Here is a 24490-nt window from a genome sequence, read left to right on the forward strand (position 1 = left end):
AACAACAAAAACTCATCTGCCCTTAGAGAAAATTGTATACAGATTATTTTTTAAAACATTAACTACTAACCACATGTATTTCCTGTAGAACAGTGCCTCACTGAAAACTGAAAGAATGTCTCAACAGATAACTTACTATTCCTCCCACTTATAAGTGAGGGGGAGATTCAGAAAGTATGGCATTACAGCTCAGTTGACCCTTGTAGGTGTGGCTGAATTCCAATTCTTTTTAGTTTTTTTTTTTTTTTTTTTTTTACAAAGAAACTATTATAGGGACTGACATTGTATTAGTTAAGCGTTTGCCTGGAAGTACAAAACAAAGACCCGCTAATGTTCCTCATAAGGTTGTATGACCACATTGATGCTGCACATTTGATTGAAAAAACTTTAAAATAACTAAAAATTCTTAATGTTGAAAGAAGGTTTGCTTTTTAAAAAGTATAATAAAAGACCTTATGAACAAATATCTAGTGTCAGGAATAGGCAGGAATAGGCTTGCCTAATGATTGCCAGTCTAACGATGCTATCTACAGATCAGGGAGGGAATCCAGTCAAATGTAACTATAAAGGACACTAAGGTAACAGAAAAGATGTTGTTCTTTCATTTCAGTGAATCTTATCAGAGTTATACCTTCTCATCAATATATCAGACAGTGGGCTAGTGAAACAAATCTTCCGTTTCTCATTTTCACTGAAAAGAAACTAAAGATGTCCTATCCACTGGTACATTTAAAAGTACCTCACCCTACCTCCCTTCTGGGTTCTCCTACACATTTCTTCTCCCGCCCCTTGGTGCTCAGGCACCCCTCCTCCCAGCTGCTGAGTGGTCATGCTGCTGGAGGCCGGCGTTCACATTCTCCTCACTGAGAGACTCTTCTCACAATATCACACATTCTCATAAAGGCAAGTACACAGAGGCTTTTACACACTCGTATCCAGATAGGTATTTTGGCAACATGTCCAAAAAAAGACTTTCACACTGCTATGGATCTTGGTGGGCTATTTAACCCTTAATTTTACTCAACACTTAAATCAAGGAAATGGAACATCTACACTGGTGTACTCAAAATATGCTGAACATCTAAATACTTCAGAAAGGAGGTTTTCCTTACTCCCATCAGTGAAGACTGTTGGAACAACTGTACTGGAATTCCATGATGAGCTTGAAAAGAAGAAAATCAAGCATGGTGTTTAGCTGGCATAAGTCATTTACCATCCTTGCACCTTGGAGGAAAGGTAAGACTCTGACTACCTGCTTTGCAACCGTGTTTATGTGAGATCATGTTACCTCTAATTGTCAGATAAGAATAACAGACGGATTAGTGGCTGCAGGTAGTAATTTTTGTGGCTGAGGTGTCAGATTTTTTTTTTTTTTGCAAGCAAACAGCAGCTGTGTGCCAAATTTACATCCAGCCGTTTGCCATACATTTACAACTTCAATTATATCTAATTAACGAGGATTTTATTTTAATTTTCATAAGATTAGGAATTTATATTTATTTATATTATATACATTTTATATAATTTATATACTGAAATGCCTGATGCATTTCTTGAAATTCATCAGACATTTCAGTATATAAATTATATGACTGGTTATTGATATATTAAGAATTCCAAGAAATGCATCAGGCATTTGTGATACTAATTATTCACATTTTGTGTCTACACAATGAGATTTTAAACTTACAGTAAGTAAAAACCAAAAAGAAGTCAATATACCTAATTCCTTACAGTCTGTTTTGTTGTGGCTCAGTAGTAACCAGTAAAGCATGGCATACTGGAATGTGATTTTTCACATAAAGTAATCAGTTGGCTTTAATCAGCAAGATCTAATTCAGCAGGCTTTCTCTTTTCTGGCACTGTTACAAATGTAAATCTAATGAACATGTTTATGTGTGGCATAAAATGGAGTCCTCGCCTCTCTAATAAATGTAGAATACTTGTGGGTTAATTGAGAGATCATGAAATGCTTTTATTTTTCTTGGAATTGAAAATGCTGAATAGCTGGATGCCGTTTATATGCCATTTCATATTCCAACCATTTTAAAACGTGACAAATATCAAGCTGAAAGCAAAAGACTGAAAACCTCATTGTTTAATCAACATAAGTTTATACTTAAGGGTCTGCTGTGTTGTTATTCTTTATTCTGAGATGTTTGCATATTTCTCCTCATCAAGAGAAATCATTTCTATCTCACAAGGATATAACTTCACTTTAGTAAAGGAATTTCTTGGGTGAGATCAGGTTTGTGCAAGAGGAAATTTGCAGACAATATGAATATGTTTTTTTTTTTTTTAATGATTGTGTATTGCATTTGTACTATAAATTCTCAGTTCACTAGCAGGCCATTAGTGATTGATGCACATTGTTATCACAAGTACATTAATAGTTTTGTGAACATTTTTACTGAGGTGCTAAAATCATTTTATGTAAAATAATTATTTTGCATAAGAGTATTAGACCAAGGCAAACCAGGATTACAAAAGTGACATGTGAATGTTTGTGAGAGGACAGACACTGCCATGACCTTTTTTTGTTTCAGTAAATATCTCATATCAAACCATGGTTATAGATATAAATGACTCACTAAGCCAGGTGTTGACCGCAGACTAAATTATTGTCCACAATTTTAAGGCATTTTAGATTATTTTCCAATCTGTTTGACTGTGAATCAGAGTATTAAATGTACTCTAATGGTTTCTAATGATTTTGAATCTTGTTAGGACTGATCCATAAAGCCAGTATTTCTGGGCAGGGAGAGATTTAAACCATGCTTAGGACACATCTGTGAGTGTATATGCATCTGAGGAAATCTATACTGGAGTTACTGCTCCTGCACATTCTTTTCTTATCCTAAAAACGTCAGATAATGAAAGACTGGACCTTTCCAGCTCACATTGATAATGTGTCTGGAAGGGCTTCTCAGGATTCCCATCCCAGCCACAGAATGGAGGGGAAATACTCCATTATCGCATTGAGACAGACAGGCGAGAAGTGCCGAGCTTATAGAAAGAGGGTGGGGGAGGTGGGAAGGTGTGCAGCTGCATTTCGCACCTCATGAAACGTGACATCTGGTCTTTGTCATCTAAAGTGAAGACACATAAGGCCAAGGAAAAGCAGCAATTCCATCAAACCGTTTATCAACTACCCAGAAAGTCTGAGCTGAGAATGACTTTTAGTCAGAAGCAACAATTTTCTTTCAGATTGGCTGAATAAACTGATCAACTTTAAACGTAATTAAAACAATTTGATTGTGTGGCTGAGAAAGGTGTATAATTTAGGGAGGAGTGATAGCAGTAGTTTTCATCTTAATATTAACTAATCTAATCTTAATTTGTCACTTACTTATAAAGAAAATATGTTATTGTTGAATAATTCCACCATACCCATTAATCAATATTAAACACAATGTGAAATTTAAATTGTATATAAAAATAAAAAGCTTAATTCAGTCAGGAAAACAGCTTGGTTGATGTACAAGGTTGGACATTTTGAGTTACAGAGATTGCACCTTGTGGTCACTGAGTCTGACCACCCATAGTGCTAGCCAGCTTCTGACATTCTCTTAAGCTCTTTTAACCATAAAAATAGCAGACCTGTCTTGGCCTGCCTCTGACCTCTCCACCCAGGAGCTCAGGGTCTGAGCCATGGGACAGCCTAGCCCAAGGCTTAGAGAAAGCTTTATTTATGTGAGAACATCAGGCTTGGCCAATAAGCCTACTATAACACACCTAGATGTAACAGAGATGTAACTTATATTTGCAGTTGGTGCAGATCTAAAAAGTTTTGGTTTGGACTTTAAACAAGCTCCATATGATATTTTTTCTTATATGAAAATATAGACACTTTAAGTACGATGGGTCTCTGTTCAGAGCTGTCTCTTGTCAGTGGTCACCTCAGAGACAGACTAGGCAAATCTGACTAGGGCACAGTCTTTTACTTACGACTACATATCTATTCTTTTATCACACTTATCACTGGGGCACTCAACACTAAAGAGTCCTAAGTCAGCAGACCATGAGACTTTTTGCTGGTTGAGAATCTACCTTTTTTCTGAGCGCAACATACTAGCTTACTTTACATTAAAGAACCCAAGGCACTGAGTCTCTGACATGACATCATTAAAATAAATTGTACTTTGTACAAATAATGTATGATGAAATACATGCTTGGGGTTACAACTCGGTTTTAAAGAGCTGGATGTAACACCTGTTTCAATACAACCAGATAACAGAAGGCAATACATTGTTGCATGAAGATTAGTCAGAGTGTAAGACTCTTCAGGGACTCTTCATCACTCTCTAATTTCATGCCTCTATAGCTAAGAAGCTGTAATTATAGAAGTGCTCAAAAACACTAAATATCAGTGAGTCAGATCAGTTAGGGTAAATACAGTATGTCCATAATATCACTTTGACTAAAGAATTCCTCCAGTTCCCAATCATTCTTGAATTTTTGGTCAAAAGAATGAGCATGACCAGTGTTAATCATTGACAACATATGTTTTGAATTGTGAAGTCTCACAAAATGTCCACAAGGAAAAGCTATTAAACATTGCTTAAAGACATATAGTGTCCTTCTGTTTCATATCAGTGGCCCCACATTCCTAATCATTGCTGAAGTTGAAAAATCAAAGCAAAAGGCTTCATAACTCCATAACTCTTGAGTGAGCACTGACTTTTTTTTATCAACTTAAAAATGTGAAATATTTTCCAGTAGTACGGAGGGGAAAAATCTCCGGGTCTCCTAAAGCCAAACAACTGCTCCAGGTGGGACATGACTAAAATACTTGCTTTACAATAGGAAAAAAGTTGTGCAAGAAAACAAGGTCAAAGCTGTATGTCAAAACCAAAAATGTTTTGGTGTGTAGAGGATGGAAGCACAGTTTCCATGGATTTGGATTCAGGTGCTTTTGAAATAATTTACTCAAATAAAACCTCCTGGGCGATAAGAGACCAGAAAAATGTGAGTTACATTCTCTTCCAACAATGGTATTAACCTGCCTTTTTTTTTTTTTTTTTTTTTGCTTGTTTGTATTTTTAATGCGTTCATTCTCTGGTGCACGTAGGACCTCAGCATTAGTCACATTCCTGCCTGCCAGGGTCTGGATGAGGGCCTGTTTGATCTCTCTATACCAGCAGCCAGGTCTTGGGGATGTTAATTGAAAACCAAGGGGGATTGAGATGCAGATTGCTTTCTCCTACAGAGTGGGACCAAAAAATGCTCCACCATCAGCAGTTCTGTATTTCTTGCTGGCATACACTGCTACATGAGGATCTGGATAGGCAAACCTTTCTGATTGACCATTTAAATTGAATTAGCCCATTTTGTTCTGGGCCTTTGACACCAAGAATTCAATTAATGCATGTTTGTCTATTTGGTCTGCTTGTAAAGTGATATTATCAACTTCACACATTGCACTGGAAGAGTTAACAACCTCCATGTATTCACTGCCATACCAGGCATAGGAATATGTAATACAATATATACTATATGTAGTATTTTTCATTTAGGGCCAGTGTACACATCCTGTACCTAAAGCCACCATGCAAGAAATTTTTTTGAGAACACCACTGGGGAGACAGCCATGCTATAAAGTGCACTTTAGTGTTCTTTCAGGGTTATCTAAGACTAATTAATGTATGATGTGTAAAAGAAAATGTTGAATTACTTAGCTTCAGATTAATGGAACATTGCTAAAAGAAACATACAGATAGTTGGGAACACATACCATCCAGGTTTATGTTGTTGTTCTTGTATTGATAGCCTGAGGGGGTCCTGTCAGGAGAGTTCATGAGAAAAAGCTGGCAAAACACAGCTATTGTTTTGGATTGGGGAAAAAAACTGGACCAGGAGCAAAGTTTTTATGACCTCGAATGATTGAAATGGTATCACTGTTTGTGCAGAGCAACTATCCAATCTGAAAACAACTACCCATCTGAATGAAAAAACACATTCTGTTCTCAGGGATGTCAAATGACTGATTATTTTTAACTGAAAACAGTTCTAAGTGTGATCCTGACACACATGTACTGAATGATGTTTATATTACTCTAAATACATTTAATTAAGTGTTCAATAAATCGTTTAGATGTAATGACAAACAAAAACATATGAAAACATGTTGTCTTTTGAGAGGTCAAACCTACAGCCATTGCTTAAAGGATCAGAGGCAGCGGCCTAATTACAGTTTCCAGATAGATAATTTCTGAGTCTGCTGTTAAAACGCTTAGTTGTTTGGGGAAGGGAGCTTATTATTTAGCAGGACCTAGAACCCAGGTAACAGGTCTTTAAAATTCTGACAAAAAAGGAATACTTGACAGACACCTGAAAAGTATCAGATTGCTGAAGGTAAGAAATAGGAGAAGTCACATATGACTGAACCCTGTAATGTCATTAACCAAGCCACAAGATCAAAGCTGGACAGTTCAGGGCATAACTATGCACATAACTATGGGCTCACTGCATCCTGAGCCTTTTTTGAATCTCTGATGTTAAAGAATGCTTTATAGTATAAAAGATAAGCTTTCAGCACTGTGAACAGATTTTTGAATATATGCCCTCATATAAAATTTGAATGCTGAGCTTGAGTCTGCAGTGGCATATCAGGAGTCTTCCAAAAGAAGAAAAGAGCATTTTTCAAATACCTATTCTGTTCTTGTCACTAAGTGCCTACCTATCTTGAAAAAACAAACCCCTTTTGTTCACATAAATGACAAATACAATCTCATTCCAATGTTCTGGATATGTGATTTAGAAGTTTCTACCATTTGTTTAATAATTTACTCAAAAGCTGGGCGGTCACAAATTCCTCTTTTTCCTTCCTTCCTCAACTACACATGGCTCTCTGTTTTTGTTGTATTAGTAGATAGCATGATATATTGAGTGAAGTGAGTAAAAATATTTTTGATCTTTTTGCAGGCAAAGGGGACATGGCTTTAGAAAGTGAGGTTGTGCTGACGAAGATGAAGCTCTTCAAAAACTTCCATGAGAAACTCTTAAATACGGAGGACCTTGTGTCAAACCTGTCCATGTCTGAGCAGGATATCCCTACACCACTCAAGGCTGAAGAAGAAATCTCTGTCAACAGTGTGGCACCTGAACCAAACATGGTGGAGTCAAAGAAAGACTATTTATCTGCAATTTTTTCCAGTTCCCAGTTGCCAGGTTTGTACAAATTTGAATCTGAGGACTCTGGGGTAGAGATGCCTAGTGGAGCGAACTCACCATCTACTCCAACGGGTTCAGAGCAGAGCTTTGTCGTTCACAGTAGAGAGTCTTCATGTGACTCTGGAAATCCAAACCCTCACATACGAGCCAGCAGTTGTCTCCTCTCACTGGAACAGAGTACAGACTCCTTACAGACTGAACCAGCATCATGTACATATGTCCAAGAAACCAATCTCTCAGTATTACCAGACGAGGATGAGATGGATAATGTTCAACTGGAGGTTGTAAGAGATTCAGAAAGGTTAGAAAATGGAACCTTGGTGAAAGCCTCAGAAAGCAGTGAGGATGGCTCAATATGTGCAGAGACAGTAGATACAATAACAGAGGGTGATGCTGCTGAGGACACAGGATCAATTATCCATGCCACTGATGCATATGACGGGAACATGGAAGTGGATTTCCAACAGCAGCCATTAAGGAAAAGTACAACGAGTGACAGTCTGGATGAATACATGGAGGAGTGCTGCAGGCTTAGTGAGGTAACTATAACAGTTTACCAAATTTGGATGGTATTTACTCAAAGACTTGGGATTGTGTCCAGTTTTTTTATAAGCAGATCACCACTGTCTACACAGCTTCACAGTGACAAGATGTTAAGATGAACATTACTTACAGAAGCAAAATACAACATTTAGGCAGTAGAAGTAGTTCTTTTTGGCAAGCATTCACAGCCATTGCATTTTTCACACTTTTAGAGGTAGCATGCTAGCATGACTGATACATGGCTTATTATTCTTTTTTCTTTTAACAGTCAGTAATAAGCACCGTTCAGCAATTTCATCTGTTGATTATAGAGTTGGTCTGGGATTTCAGGGTGGGAAACACATGTAAACCATGTAAGTCACACATAAACATGCAAATAGGAAATTCATTCCTGGCTTGTGAAATTGTGTAGAAGTCAAAAACGCATAAAGCAATAACTAAATAAATAAATATAAAGCGAAAATATTAGTGTAAAGATCAGGTAATTGGTATCACTGTCAAGACCTTTCAGGATATGACGCTTGATATTAAGAGTTCTATAACACATTTATAAAAGCTATAGAAGCACATTCATGATACTCTGAACAGTGTTCTCATTCATGTAGACGCCTGGTAATGAACTCCACCTTTTCTGCACCTGGCAGCTGTGCTACAACCTGTTTGATGTGTTGAACATGTCTTCCTTTCATGTTTAAGTAAACTATTTCCTAGTAGCCACTACCACAGACACAAGAGATTTAATCAATGGATTTCACTAACAACTATTAAAGTAAAACCTTTGTTCTGATTGTTTGACTCAGATACACAACACCCACTTGAGTTAAATGCAATATATACAGCTTGTAGCCAACTAATGTTAGCGAGCTAGATGGCTAGAAATTATATAATGGAATTTACATACAGACACTCTCAAAAATCCCTGATATAAGACTCCCAAAACTAAGCTAATACTAAACCTGTGAGAGTCTTATTTATCTTTTGCACTGTCAACTAGATCGAATCACTAAAATATAGACATAAATAAGTGGACAGAATTATTACCATTACGTTAATACAGAATTGTCAAATATGTTAGCGAAGTTGTAGCTAGCTAGCACATTACCAATAATTCATCAGTAGTACAGATAAATGTGCCTTCTTCCCTGCTGGAAAATCCAGACAACTCTGACCAGCTACCAGCTTGCAAAACACAGGCCAAGATGGTCAAAATGGTAGACTATCTTTGCCAGCTGGTAAGTTTTTGAATTACCTCTATTAACACTAATGCTATAATGCTATTGTTAAGAAAATAATACAACAGTAAGGTAATTAGAAAATCTCAAACATTTATTGATCAGTCTGGTCAAGTAATAAGAACACTGGAAAATAACAGCTGCCAAAGATGGCCAGCTTGACCAGCAATGCATGTGTTGTAGCAGCTGGTAGCTGGTCAGACACTATTTTATAGCAGTGCCATCATTGTTAATACATAAAACATTAGATTGAAATAGTATTTGTTGATAGAAATTTGCTGTCTTGTTAAAAGTAGGAATTCAGCAATGACTCTGGAAAAACCTGCACTGTGTGGTTGACTTGAGCCTGAAATATCCTGATCCAATGGTTAAGAAACAGACTGAAATCCTCAGGGATGTCAGAACAAATAAACAATAAATGTCTGCCACTCTTTACTGATGAACAGAATGTTTGGTTGTTTTCCCCCAATGCCTGCTGTCCAAATAACTCTGTGACAGACGACAGTAATAGCACTTCAGTTTGACTGAGCAGGACATGCTGCTATAAACTGAATAGGTGACCATACGTAAATCTTGGATAAGATCAGAAAAATAAGCAAAGAATATTCAACTTTCAACAATATGGACTTTTTAAGGGTGATTTGTAAAAGCAAGAAGAGCAGTATCAGATGTAAATCTACTGTATGTAATGCTTTATTTAGATCATAAGGATATGATAATATGTCAGTTTTATGTTAAATGTTTAAATAAATCAGTTTTAAGTCAGTTTTAAATAGTAAGTATAATCAAAACTTACCAAAACTCACTTAATTCCTGAATAGCCTTTTTTAAAGTTTGAGGCCACTCTATCTCTCTCAATAAATAGGCTCACACATTCACTTGGCTCTTATAAATAGCTGGAACAAGTGTAATGGCTCATTTGGTTCGATGAACCACATGTAGCCTCTTTAATACAATAAAGTGATTAATGAAAGATATGTAATTAAAAAATTCGATCTGGCAAACGAATACGGTTTCCAGAAAGATCATATTTTCATCTTTCTAGAGCAAAACTGATGTTATTACAATGGTTTTCAATATGGTTTAGTAATTCCCTGGAGTAGGCCTTGAGAACCTAAGAACATAGTGTTCTCCAGCATGGCCATGGTATGGGGTATGTGGTGTTCTGCTTCTGTACAGTACAGTACTGCTGTCATGGATTGTGTGTGTGGTGTAGTTTTCTCTTCTTTTTATGGAGCCGCACATCACCCAGCACCTTTTCATCTGTGCTGAGTGACTGTGCAGATGTCTGAGATGAATGAAACCAGCATAACCAAATGTCCATGCCGTCTGGACCCTGTCCTTCCCTAGCCTACCTGGATATATCAGACAGGTGTCAAAAAGTTCAAATTACTAAAATATGTACCCAGGTAAAGCCCTTTTTGGTAGTTTATTAATCTTTTAGGGGCTGGTGAGTTGTGTTTTTAAAACAGTGTTTCTAGAGTTTAGGGGCACAGTGACGACAGGCAGACTGGGCAGTCAACTCTAGCTTCATCAGTACCTGTCAGCACACCTAATAAACTAATTCCTCTGCCCACTAAACGGAGCCCTTGGACTGAGGAAAGGGATATTGGAATGGGGCTTAAAGATATTTTCCCATCCGCTTCAAACACAGCAACTTCAAAGGGCTCCTCTCTACCTTTCTGCTAATCTGATTTGTTTCCTCCTTATGAGAGTAGAACATGGCTGCAGCGCTGCTTTTAAGGAAAGGAGAAGGAGATATATTGCATGTATTTCTATCCAACCTGACAACATCAAAGGACTGGATCCTTTAAGGGATCAGGACTTATACAAGGGAACTGACAATTCTTATGCATGTGGCTCTGTCTATGTGCCATTCAAAGCATGTCTACACTTGACATAGCAAAAAATGTGTATACATAGTGTAAGAGAGAAAGGCTTTCATCTAATTTTGGATAAGGTATGAAGAGCTAAACTGTGTATATCACATGCTATGTCTTACTGTTGGATGTCACCAGCAGTGGTTTGTGACCATAGATTTTATTGCTGCAGCATAAGGATAATAATGACATAGTCTCAAACAAAATTAAGTGTAGAGGCTATCACTCTTGATTTATGCTATAGGCTTCTATCTAGTGAAATTTTAGATATTAGTAATCCTGTAATAAGCATTTCAGAATTAACAACATATCCAGCATACACTCTAGCAGTTTATTTTGAGTTTTAGACATATTTTTGTTCATTAACCAGGGTTGCCAGATTTCAGTAAAATTTTCAACTCAATTAAACCAAAAAAGATGTAAAAAAATTGGTTTTGTACACCATAGACACACTGTCTGCACTTATACTCTGCCCTTGTTTATGGAAATTTATTAGATTTATTTCCGATTATTTACTATAAAATATGATCTCGGTGGCTGAAGTATTTTTAAACTAGCCCAGTGTGGTAGTAAAAACCACAAACCTTGCAACCCTGTCATTAACTGCCGATTAGCTGAAAATTTTCATAGAGCGAGCATGGGACAGCATGATTCCTGAACCAATGGCCATCTATTAGCTCTTGTTGCAGTCCCATTATGACCATTTTGACCATGCCATTTTGACCATTATGGCAAGCAAATAAATGGAACATTGGCTTATTCTATATCTGTCAAATAATAATAATAATAACAACAACAACAACAAGAACGATAATAATAATAATAATAATAATCATTGGTGAATAGTAATGTCAATCAAATTTAAAATTTAGTATAGAGTAGTGAATGAGGACTTTATGAAGATTAATATCTGTTGAATGGCTGCTAGTCCCTATGGATGAGCCACCACTGCAGGTCAGAGTACTACCCGCTTATTCACTTTGCATAAAACTGGAATACTACAGAATCTACAGGAGTCACAAAAGTTCATTTATGACAGTCAGTGGACCAAAGTTCACACCATGACTTTTCTGAATACTTCAGTATCACACCAGATTTTGTGGATCCTCCCTCAAGCATTTATTTTTCTAAAGTCTTTTTACAGACGGGAAATGTACTCTTAGTGGGGGTTATCAGTTCCAATATTGGAAGGCCACAATCCAGCACAGTTTGTGATTTCCCTGCTCAAAGACACCTCGTTGAACTCATCTTAATCACCAAGCTTAGTAAGTGTATTAGAGAGAATTAGCCAACTTTGCTGGACTCCAGCACCCCAGGACTGGAACTGATGACCCCTGATATAAAGGACTGTAGCTTGCCATAAATAAACTTTGAATGAGATAACAGGTTGTGGAATGACTGAATATCATTATGAGGGTGGATTCTGGTTGCATCTGCATGTTTTTCTTTTTTTAATTTAGAAAAGCAGTTCTGAAAAAGGTTCATGTTGATGTGTACATACACATAGTGCTGCTTGTGCAGCTCTCCAGATCAGTCTAAATGTTTGTCTCACATCACAAATACTCTAACACAATTATGTAATCAGTAAAAACTAGTCAGACTGCACAAAAATAATTGTTTACATGAGAAAAAAACATTACTTGTTTATCTCAGTACACAACTTTCAAAACATGTGGAAGTATCTGACAGTTGTTTTGACTTAGTTTGTTCTGGTTTCTACTAAAAAAGACATACACCTTTTTCCATATCACTCACCACACCCCACATCTGGCTGATCATTCCACTTCGATAGAGTCACAAATATGGAAAATGTTTGTGCATGAGAGGTGTGCTGTAAATTCTCTGAGGAAACTAAGGTTTTTTTTTTGAACAGAGAACTTGAATAGATCTATAATTTCTATTCAAACTTGTTAACACTAATTATAAAAAATTGTGTTGCATTAATACCACCCAAACACTAAAACATAGCTGTTTTTAATTGGATTGGAACTCTTGACAACCTCCTGAGTTTGAGAAGTTATGGGTCTTAAACACAATATAATAACAAAATTCCTGAGTTTTGTTCAGTTTTACTTTGTGTAATACATGCTGCTGAGGGTGAGGAAGTGAAGGGTGTGGGGCTTTCCCGCGCACTTCCCCTTTCCCCTTACCCAGGACACTTGGGATCCTGAGAAGGATAAGATCTGGTAAACCTCATCCTTAAGGGTCAGGGAATAATAGTAAGAACCTAATGGTTTTCCCATGTTCTTGTTACTCAGCATTTGAGAATGTTCACATTTTCATTTTTATTTAATAATCAGTAGAGCATAGCTGTCTTGGATGAAGCACTAGCTATCTCACTTGTTCGACAGAGAGGTGGTCTGAAGCACAGACAAGTATTCATAGACCTAGTATCAATGAACAAATCAATCAGATAATAAATAAATAATATGACAGTCACACTTTTCTGCTTAAGGGTTTAACTGTATGCAAATGCTCACTTACTCACTTTTAGCAACTGCTTTACTCTGGTCGTGTTACGGTGGATCCAAAGCCTGTCCTGGGAACACAGCGTCAGTCTATCACAGGGCACCACGCACAAACACATTCTCACAATCATTCACACCTAGGGCCAATTTCACCTAGCTGGGCATATTTTTGGGAGGTGGGAGGAAACTGCAGAACCAAGACGAAACCCTCATGGACATGGGGAGAACATGCATAGATACTCTGCACAGACAGTAACCCAAGATCTGGATTGTATGAGGGACCCTGGAGCTGTCTCTGCTGTATCATCGTGCCACCCTTAAATGCAAACATTGAATATAAAATATAAATCTGCAGTTATGCATGCCTTCAAATTTATAACAGGAATGTTCGCATACTGTATATAATAAAGTGATATAGGAAGGCATTATTCATAAATTACTATAGCTCACGGTCATAAGTGTGTAACCGTGACCTCTTAAGAATCTCACACTCTGTCAAAGGAAATGTGTGATGTCAGCTCCCAGCATTTTTGCTCCCTGTTATGATTTTGTCTTCTATTGTTTAGCCTCTGTGTTTCCACTGATGGTGGGCTTGGGGATGTAAGTGGCACGGAAAAGCTTTCTGGAGACAAAAAAGCCCTGGACCTGAGCTCATATCCTGCTTTTGTCGGGGCACTTTTTGGAATGTGGATGATTGTATAAATATTTGTTCAAAATTTCCTTTTCATATTTTATAAAACATGGATATTTGCAGCTTTTATGCAAACTGTGAATCCACAAACAAACAATGGCAATCATTGCTTTGTACCTCAAAGAAATGTGGTCTTCTTGCCCACAATTAACTCAATGACTAAGACCTGCGAAGTGAGAAGCGTAATATCTGCAGAATCGCGACATTTTCTTGAAAATTGTGGTTGTGGTGCAGTTTGTTACTTCACAATAGTGGTCCAAAGTTTCTGTATATAGCCAAACCCTTAAGCCTTGTCCTGAAATGTAATCACTGCTGAATATTGAAGAAAAATGAATATAGGAATCAGACGGAGTTTAGTTATGTCCTGGGTCAATATGTAACACTGTAAGTTAGTGAGAGAAAAAATTGTGTTACCCCCTTATATGACTGGACTGCTAGCAATCATCAGTGTTTTAACAGAGCAATGATGTGAAGAAGTCTTTGTGCACATGGCATTTACAATGATTTTAATAGTGCTAGTGCTAATTCTAAACACCTGCTTCAAATGTGCTTTTAAAGCTGTTAAGGTCCAAATAAAATTCCATTGTGAACATAAAAATACCTTTATAAAATGCTGGGTGGGAGTTATCTCATGCACTGGTATTTACAATTTTACTAACATGCCACTTTGTACTTGGTTCTTCATGCTTTCTTAAATTGTAACTTTAAAAAGGTTAATTCATTTCTTATGGGTTAAGTATGCCATCCAGTGAATACAGTTATACTGTCCACACATTATGTTGCAGGTCTTTTCTCATCAGTGTTAGTCTGATCAATTCTAAATGTAGAATTTTTTCCTTCTGTGTGTCAGGTGAACCAGGCTCAGTCCAACCCACTGGGCTCAGGACTGGGATACCTGGAACACATCTGCCAGCTAATCGAGAAAATCGGACAGCTTCAGGAGCACAATCTCAAGCTGCAGAAACAGATCTGTATCCTGCAGAAGGACAGCAAGATGAAGAAAACTAAAGAGGTAGGTCCAAAATGAGCTCATTATAACTTTTGTCTTATGTCTTTTTTTCAGCCGTATTTGACACATTTGGCCATAGTGGACAAAAATCCTTCATGCTTTTGATCATTAAAAAAGTTGCAGAAACAGTGATGCACTAAACAATCAGTGAACTTACAATAGTTAAGATACATTAGGTTTTATCTTAGTAAACCTAATAAACTGATTAAATAGTAAACCTAAACTAAAGATAACTCTCCGATATTGTTCTGTCTATTCTCATCTAGGGATTTAAGAATATTACTTTAGGCTAATTAAACCACTCTTCTTTTATTATTTTTTAAAAATCTGTTTAGATGTAAACTTCAGGTGACACTTGGTTTTATGTATCTATATCCTTAAGTGAGAGATTATTTAAACATGCTGCCTCAATATAAATCTAGCATTTCTAAGCGGGCCTTAGAAGCGGGTTGTTTGTCAGATAAAAGTGCATTTAATAAAAAGAACATCTGGGTTTAAACCTCATACACATATGGTCCACATATTTCAGAACATCCCCGTGCCGCCTCCACAACACAGCTGAGATATTTGCATTGTCTCATGCTGATGCTATCTAATAATAAATAATAGTTGTTAGTCCTTCCACTTGTCCTTCAAAAATTATTCAAAAAGTTTCGATACTGCGTAAAAGATTTTTCACTTCCTACCAGGAGATGTTGGATTGTTATCTTTTCATAGTCAGTGGGTTGATTATTATTAAGTTATACATTTTAAAAGAATAGTTGTTTTAACATGTCCAATTTTTTATGTTAATTTACATATTTCTGGGAAAATAAAAACCATGCTGTATTACGTTCTTCTATGTGAATTACAATCTTTTCTATTTTCTAAGTTGTATTTTTGTTCTTCACATCTAAAATGGCAGCAACAGTACAGTGACTGAGCATGTGAAATGTGCTTCACCAGTCCAGCGTTACAAACTACCTTGGTATTAAAATGGCCACTATTTCCTTACTAGAAGTGCATCTATGGAATGTATTCTGCTTCCTTGATCATCCTTCACCCACCTTTGTCCCACTTTAGTCATCTGCCCTATGACTAAAAACCCATGCCAGCACATTGTGTAGATGTCTGCCTGCCCTTTAAAGACTTTGGCCACTGTGAGAGCTGTTTTGTTCATGGTTTCTCTAGAAAGCCTGTTCTAAACTGGCTCTGTCAGGTTGGGCGCTGGGTCCGGAAAAGCTTTTTGCGACACAGTGAGTGAGCTCAGTGGGGAGCCGCACTTCAAAGTCATCAAAGAAAGAGAGAGAGGCGAAAGTGAGGGATTGGCATAGGCAGCCATTCTGAATTCAGACCAAGAATCCTCTCATTTTCAAGTTTCCAAGTTTCATTAGCGCATTCTGGTAAAGGTCTTATTTAAATGTTTATGAATTTTTTTAAATTTTCTGCTCCCCTGCTGTGTACATTTCTCCCATCTTGGAAGGCTATGTTGCAACAGTTGTGTCTTTTCATGCCAACCTGATATCATGTACATGTTCTGTAGCCCAAATAAATGGTTCATTTTTGCCCCTTTTTTGACAGTTGTATGAAACTTTAGTAAACATGGGTAGAAGGTAATCACCAATGGTATCATATTCTTAAACAGAACAATGCTTTCAATGGTGGGCAAAAGTTCTGGACCACACTGCTTGTTCATTCTCTCTGGGATAACAATTCCCCCTGTTATGTGTGTATGATGGATGAAAAGGCAAAGGGGCCACAACACGCCATCACACACATCAAAAGACAGGGGAACTCTGCTGAAACGTGCCCCAGTCTCTGTAATAATGGGCCCAGCTGACACGGCAGTCTCCTCCCTGCTGCTTCCAGCCACCCTCCTCTGCACCCTCAAGACAGCCTTTCATTTGTAGTCATTATAATCCTTCACAACCCAGACAATAAGCAGTTACCACCTACATGGTCTCGTCTCTCTTACTACTCCACTACATATTACCTATGACCAATCTTGAAAGCAGAGAGAGTCTGTGAAAGAAGGACATGGCACTGATTTAACTTTACTATATACTGTATGTTGATAATATACCGCAGTAGAAGTGTCACTTTCCTACTCTGCATTTCATAAGAATGCAGGGAAGTGTGTTTAAATGCCTTTGATCCATCAGGCATGAAATTCTCATTTATACAAATACAGATAGATGGCCTCCATTTCTTGATTCAAATATAAAGGCCATGGCCTTTTCCGGTACACAGTTCAAACCATGCTGATTTACATGATTGATATTGTACGTGAACTACACCACAGCATCACAGTAGGAAGACAGTAACAGGAAAAAGCTATGGTTGATCACAGTACTGCTGTTTTATAGGAGTAAGAATAGCTGGAACAATACTAGAAGGGTGTTTTAAAGAGAACAATAAATCAATATAAAGTTGTATAATGTCTTAAGGCAGATTATTTTGGACCTTTGTACCATGTGCAATGATCCTAAGAAACATACACAATCTGGTTTGAATTAGCAATGCTGGGGCTGATTTCTTTCCAGCCCAGAGAGTAGATATGTGCAGTGACAGTTGTGCCAGCTGATTATACACAGTGAAATGCTTCCTGGATTTGAGCTTCATTTGGGCTATTTTTCAGCTCATGTCGCAGACATATCTGTAACACGTCATCAGAAAGTGAACAGGATGGATTATTGGCTTTGAATGAGAAACTAAAAGTAGAAAGACTGTAAGCACATATTGCCTAATCAAAGTATAATTACACAAAAGGAAAGACACCGGAGTGATAAGTTTAGTGTTTTTTTTTTGAGTGAATGAATAAAAGGCTTAGAATTTTTCTGTTTACCCTGTTTGGTATCCAGAGGAAGCATGGCATGGGTACTATGAACTTGAAATACTTAAAAAACTAGAAATCATGAATGCAGTTCCCTACCTGCCTTGTGTGTGTGTGTGTAATAGTTTTCCTCACCATTCATCATTCTTGTTATGCCATTGATGAGACATTGTGACATAATGCTCAACCTAAGATAATTACATATTGAGCTATTGATACATATTCAATTTTAGCCCCTTCAAACTAATATCATGGCCAACCATCACTGTAAATAGCCATTTCTTTTGAAAATTAAGTTGACAGAAACATTTATACTTAACTAAAGAAGAAAAATTACCAAATCATTCTTAAGAACAGTAACAAAGTATTCCTACTTTGTAACTACACACTACAGCAGACAACACAAGTGCATGATGGCTTACATCATTCTACACTCACATAAATATGAAACAGATGGCGATTGGTTCAGCAGCCAAGTATGTTCTGCTGAGGGGCTTTTCCTGACCCATGGGTGTGAACAATAACAAGCTGAATTATTCTTATGTGTACTCTGACCCCTGTGGTTCAGTAACATATCATTATTGTTTCAGAATCTTATCACTATTGGAAACTGAGAATTCAGTCTTAAGACTGCTAATATTCAAAAATAAATTTAACTTGCTAATTTCCACTAATTTGGTAATCAACAGCACCCAATTTGTGTTTGTTTCAGGACTTCTTCCTACAGCATTGTCACTGTGGAGCGGCTAGCTTGGCTTTTCAGGAGCTGAAGAGACATTCACGCAGTGACTACACCAGCCTAACAGCATCCAGTGGCACACTGTCTGACCTCACCACCATTCCTGAGGGCACACGTATCCCCCTCAGGCCAGCCTTCAGCGGTCAGTACAGCACCAATGTGAAATAGTTGGGCTGTTACCAAAAATCAAAAGTTACTTTAGGATACTGTTGGGGAACACAGACCAGCAATTTTAAAAATGCCAGCATTGTTTGGAGTATTTGTTTTCATTCTTAAGAGCATCAATATTTGTTCAAAATTTCCTGGAACCAAGTTGATTAGCACTTGTGAGAACATAACATGTGTAAAATGATAAGAAAGTATGGACTACATAAAACCTATTTAAATGAATGTTTATGTACCTTCACTTTAATGTGATGACTGAGTACAATGTTTCTTACTTTACACAAACCACAGGGGACTCCAGGTGCATATTCCCCTCAAGTTCACCTTGGGTGTGTCTCAAGCTGAAAGTAATACTGCTCAAAACAACACTAGAGTCATTTCCAAATGTTTTTCTTGCTTATTTTCTAAGCATCAGACATTCCCTGAGGTGTGGGGGTGGGGATGTTGGGGAATGGTGGATTATTACTTATTACTTCACTGAAAGGGTAATTCCTGGCATTTTGGATATAAAGAGAGAATCTCTATAACTGTATAACATCAACAGGGATTGGAATTCTGTGCTCCATCCCTGAGTATGAAATCAGAGTGTGTGCATGTATGGTTGTGTACATGTGCCAAACCAAATCCAGACATCCCAGTGGATCACTGATTCACTTGACCATCTGTCATAACAGTTCTTTCCTCTTTGTGATAACTGTTTCTGACTGTGTAACTGTATCCTGTAATAAGGATCCATATCTGGTTTGATTTCTGGACAGATTGTGAAGGAGGCTGCCAGCAAATCATGCCTGTGTGGAGAAAAGGCTTTACCAGGAGGAGCTATACAGAGGGGGAGGCCAGATACCTGAGTGACAGCTCAGAGGTTTTCTCTGCTCCCCATAGACGGGTGAGTCATGTGTACTGATAAACTTTAGTAAACTCCTCTCTGACTAACACTAATGATTTGTCATCATGTGCACTCGTGCATAGTACACATAGGACTATAAGGGAGGGTACAGCAGTGTGACTCATCCTGTCATATTATACTATTTACTAACACAAAGCATAGAAGAATCATATACTCTTAATGTACATGTGATGATTACAGTGACTCCATGAAATCTAAATTTGTAGATTTTGTAGAAGTGTAGATAAATGTTAGCAGTACATAAAGCTATGACATGATCTGTAAAAGAGGAACAGAGGTACTGAGAGACACCTCAGTTCCAAGTTATTATCAAAATAATTTTGATGCACACACACAAACACACACACACACACAAACCAGCTTCAGAATTATTGTTGTGGCCCAAATTCAAGAAGGCAGTCGATACCCACAAGCCCAAGAATACAAAGAACCTAGAAATGATCTGTATGAAGGAATGGTCCTCTGCAAGTGTCTTTAACTTTAATACACATTACAGAAAGAGGCATGGTCTTCAGCATTTATTTAGTTAATATTGTCCTGAGCTGTGTTTGTAAGCTAATATCTATTTTTTTTCATTTGCTATATGTATGTGCAGCCAGAGAACTATGCATGGGGCAGGGTGAAGGAGTTGATGAAGAAGAGCAAGCTGAGGAACCAAAGCAGACTGGGTCTGTCCTCCAGCTCCTTCAAGAGGTCATGTCCACAGTTATACCGGTATGAGACGCCCAAAACATCTGCAGGCATATTCACTTCATCTGGAGTATAACCAGATGTTATTAATGTAACAAATCAAATTTATCATGATCATTTTATCTTAACTATTCAATCGAAGTTAAATCTGTTTCTAGAAACCCAGACACATACAATCTAATAGGAAAATGTCAGCTTCAGTGGCTAGTAGGCATGATGATAATATGGAATATGTACATCTTTGAAAGGAAATTAGGATGTATATTAGGTGAAAATCATGAACAGCTTTCACTACACCTTTATTATGGTGTAGAATATGACCATCAGCCATGAACCCCTGTTATAGTATAACCTTCAATGAATTTGATTTTATTTTTACTTCTCCACTTTGAGCTCCTATGACAAACACTCTTCAATAGTGTGAGCTGAAGTTAATGTGAGAGTTAGGGTTATTTCATATTAAATAAAAATAATATTATTAAAGAAAAAACTCACAGTGGAAATTACCTGACAGTCTGTTTACTTAAAAAATAGGAAGACAATTTAAAATAATAATCAATGACATTAAAATGAATTAGCACAATAAACAGTGAAAGAAGTTTATACTTTTTATAGTGAACAGGAATGTGTATGCTTTATACTACAGGATACATGTCTGGGTTCTTTAATGTTTAAAACAAAACTTTTTAAATAGAAGTCCTTCATGGAAAACAAAACTAACTAATTTCCACAGAGAAATGAAAAGTGATACTGTAATTAAGACATGAAAAACAAAAGTTGCTGAGAGTCTTGCATGATAACAATGAATTTCCTGTAAACTCCCTGTGCTTCCTAATCTCAACTATACACTAATTCCTTTCTCATACTTTGGCACTGTGCTCATGTGGTAATTGGTGACTAGTACTGGCTTCTGTAATTGAATAGGGAGTTATTCATCAGGTCATGTCATACCCACAGTCATGTCATACTTTGGGTGCTAATTCTACCTAGTGATACATTCTTACTCAGCAGATTTTCTCATAAAGTTTTTCTCCTTTTTTCTTCTTCAGTAAAGGATTATGTTTGTAAATTATAAGTTAATTGTCTAGGTGTTAGATCCTATGTAGGAACAGTGGCCTGGCTTTGTTTAAGGGTCTGTTAGCAAAAGGAATCTGGTGGGAGTCACACAGCTCGTTGAAAGAACAACTATTTCTCTGCCCCCTCAACCTCATGTGCAAGTGAGCTGCAGTCCTCCTCACTCGTGCTTTGGCATCGGCTCAGATGAATAGTTAGGGGCTGCAGTGTCAGGTTCAAGGTATGCTTGGAGGAGTAGGAGCATTGCTCTCATTAGATGAGATATGGATGTGCCAGTTACACATTTATCCCAAGAAAGAGTTTAATTTCCTGGGGGAAATAGTCAAGGGGACAGCTTAACTCTTTACATGTGTTTAGTCATAAATATACAGATGAGGAATGTAGAATGTATTAAAGATACTGAATACCTGTGCTTGAGCAATTAGTGTGTAAATATGTAGAATTTTGTTTATTAATCATAATTCCTGTGCATACAGACAAAATTAAAACATATATAATAATAATGTTAATAATCTTTGTCTGTTTCGTCTACAGGCCTGAACTGGGGCACATGGAACTGTCCAGAAGAGACAGGAACTCTATGATTGTCCTCGGACATCAAAAATTGGACTATCATTGGCCTCACTAGCATTGATCAGGTTAGTCAAATAAACTCGTAATTGTAGAAAATATTGTTTTATAATCTTTACCACCACTTTAAGTTGTTAAACATAAAGGTTCAGTGAACTGTCGTGCAAGCATTGGGCATTAGCAGTGCCGCATAGCAGTGCTATCTTTTAATAATATTGCTTAACTAGAGCTGATAAGCCCTCATGTATTCACAGCTTTACCCTCTGTTACTGTTTTCCAGCTGGACACTAAACAGATGCTGTATGACGAGAAAACATTTCCCTGAAGAGGAGGACACAATGAGGTTGTACAGAACATGGGCAAAGGAAGAACAAGGAAAGGGAGGACAAGATGATGTTGACAAGAAAGTGATCTGTGATTGATGAGAGAAGGGTACAGATAGAAAATTGAGGTGACCCTCACAGCTCACACCCACAATGTTCAAAAGAAATTTCTGTATGTTTCTATGAGTGTACAATGGACCTACACATATGACTGGTTCCTTTTCACTCTGTATGTTAGATGCTATATATGAATGTTAAAAAAAAGTCATTAAAGTTTTGGGCATTTTTTATAGTGTATACAATGCCATGCACAAGAGGTGTTACCAGAAGGTAGCGTAACAAATGAGAGATTTTTCTCAGAACAGTACACATTTCAGTATATTCACATAAATAAAAATAAAAGGAATATTGTTTAATTCAACAATATACTATGTAAAAAAAAATCTGTACTATCGGCTGCTTTTACTTAGACCATTTCATTGAATTTCGGTCTGTTCTGAACATTTCTGTAAAATATCTAAAAAATGCCCCAACAGTAACAAGAAGTGAAACATATGGGATACAGGCTTACGCTGCAGCTGATGGTCCTGTAGTCCACCTGACTGACAGGTGTTACACAATGGTCACGATAATATAGATATAGATAATAAATATAAGTATTACATCATAACCAGTCCGCCAGGAATGTGTCCAAACACCTGACTGCTGTGTTATGTAAATATATTACATTTACAGGACAGCATGCAGTGATGTGAGCAAGACATGGTGGCTAAAGTGTTTCTATGCCCAGTGCAAAGCCAAGTCAGTACCAACAGTAGCATCGTAACCTACTATGTCAAACATAGACTTAACAAAGGAAGAACTGTAAGCATTATTTGAGCATGTTTTGCGTGTGTATTTTGGTTTGGTGAAAGAGCATTAAACACTAGATGGTTTACTGTATAATGTATACTTGCAATGTCATATTTACGAGTTTACATAATGAATTTGTCAGATGGCTTCTATGAAAAAAGTATGACTGTTGATGTATTGAAAAGAATTTTGTTGTGAGCTGTCCTTATACTGTGTATTGTACTATATCAAAATGGATGGAATATTTCAGTATGCATATTGCATTCCTATTCCAAATTATTTTTAATAAATAAAATTGTGATATTTCTAAACAAGTACCAGTCCTATTTATGTTTCACAAATATCATTCATTCCTTCATCTATGGTTAAGTTTGAATTTAAAATGAATTTGACAGGATTTTGCAGGAATCCTTTTTCAGGCAGTAGTGTTCTACACAGGTCCTTTCCATGTATTTCTACCTCCTCAAAACTGTTACTTTTCCTTACAGAACAAGAGGGAATTTATACAACCATTGAGTTATACCAAAAGACGTCAGTTGTCCTTTTTGTCAAGTGCTTTTAAATTATATAAATAAAATGCACTGATATTTGTTCCTATAATAATATGATATTTAAGCTTGTTTGATTTGTATCATATTGTCTGATATTTATTTAATTGTATATTCATTCGTTTTAAAGGTTTAGGCTAGATGTTCTCTTGAATGTACAAAACACCTTAATTCATACACTTGTCTGTCATGCAACATTTTTTTAATAAACTTAAACGTAAATTAAATAAGTACTATTTATGTTTCACAAATATTGTTCATTTGTTCATCTTCAGTAACCGCTTCAGCCTGCTCAGGGCTGTGGTGGATCTGGAGCCTATCCTGGTAACACAACGGCATATTTACGGGAGGTGAGAAGAAACATACTCCACACAGAAACTCCACACAGACAGTAACCTGAGCTCATTACTCCCAAAGAATATGAGTATTTCATCCAGTGGACAGACTAAAGTCCTCATAAATATTTTTAACAGTGCATTGATCTGCATGCATTAACATGTGCACAGCCTGAGCAAGCAGAAACAGTGTGGTTTTGTATCAGTTTTGGATTATTTTTTGACAGATGTTTTCCTCCAAGTAGCACCGCAATTGCCATGCCAATCTCTGCCAATCAGAATAGATGGGCTCTGCAGCTTAGCAGGAGAATCATACCAGCTTCTTTGCAGACTGAAGATGTGTCTAATAAAGGCCTGACTCTGGGAATAAAGAGCAGTATTAGCTTTCAAATGCCTGATCTGAATGGCTGATGGAGCAGCAAGATTCTGTGGTTTGATTAAACCCAGTACTGGATTACACTGCGCAGGGTAACCAGGA

At 37.1% G+C, this 24490-nt stretch overlaps 1 protein-coding gene across 1 annotated transcript; it reads left to right on the forward strand.

Annotated features, from left to right (window-relative positions):
* Positions 1–844: 844 nt before the first annotated feature.
* On the forward strand, positions 845–23443 carry si:ch211-250c4.3 (uncharacterized protein LOC100535981 homolog). The gene is made up of 8 exons (XM_026944655.3): positions 845–1236; positions 6926–7713; positions 14839–15000; positions 18522–18690; positions 19472–19599; positions 20216–20334; positions 21919–22022; positions 22235–23443. Exons 1-7 carry the CDS (start codon positions 1155–1157, stop codon positions 22010–22012), a joined length of 1542 nt encoding a protein of 513 aa, XP_026800456.3. The 5' UTR covers positions 845–1154; the 3' UTR covers positions 22013–22022; positions 22235–23443.
* Positions 23444–24490: the final 1047 nt, after the last annotated feature.

Source organism: Pangasianodon hypophthalmus, chromosome 3, assembly GCF_027358585.1.
Source record: "Pangasianodon hypophthalmus isolate fPanHyp1 chromosome 3, fPanHyp1.pri, whole genome shotgun sequence".
NCBI classification, from domain to species: Eukaryota; Metazoa; Chordata; class Actinopteri; order Siluriformes; family Pangasiidae; genus Pangasianodon; species Pangasianodon hypophthalmus.

Bases quoted from the DNA above. Each gene is read 5' to 3' on its own strand.
- si:ch211-250c4.3 (XM_026944655.3), top strand. From the start codon at position 1,155: ATGATGAGCTTGAAAAGAAGAAAATCAAGCATGGTGTTTAGCTGGCAT. The intron at 15,001-18,521 runs GTAGGTCCAAAA...TGTTTGTTTCAG, and splicing joins AGATGAAGAAAACTAAAGAG to GACTTCTTCCTACAGCATTG. The intron at 19,600-20,215 runs GTGAGTCATGTG...ATGTATGTGCAG, and splicing joins TCTCTGCTCCCCATAGACGG to CCAGAGAACTATGCATGGGG.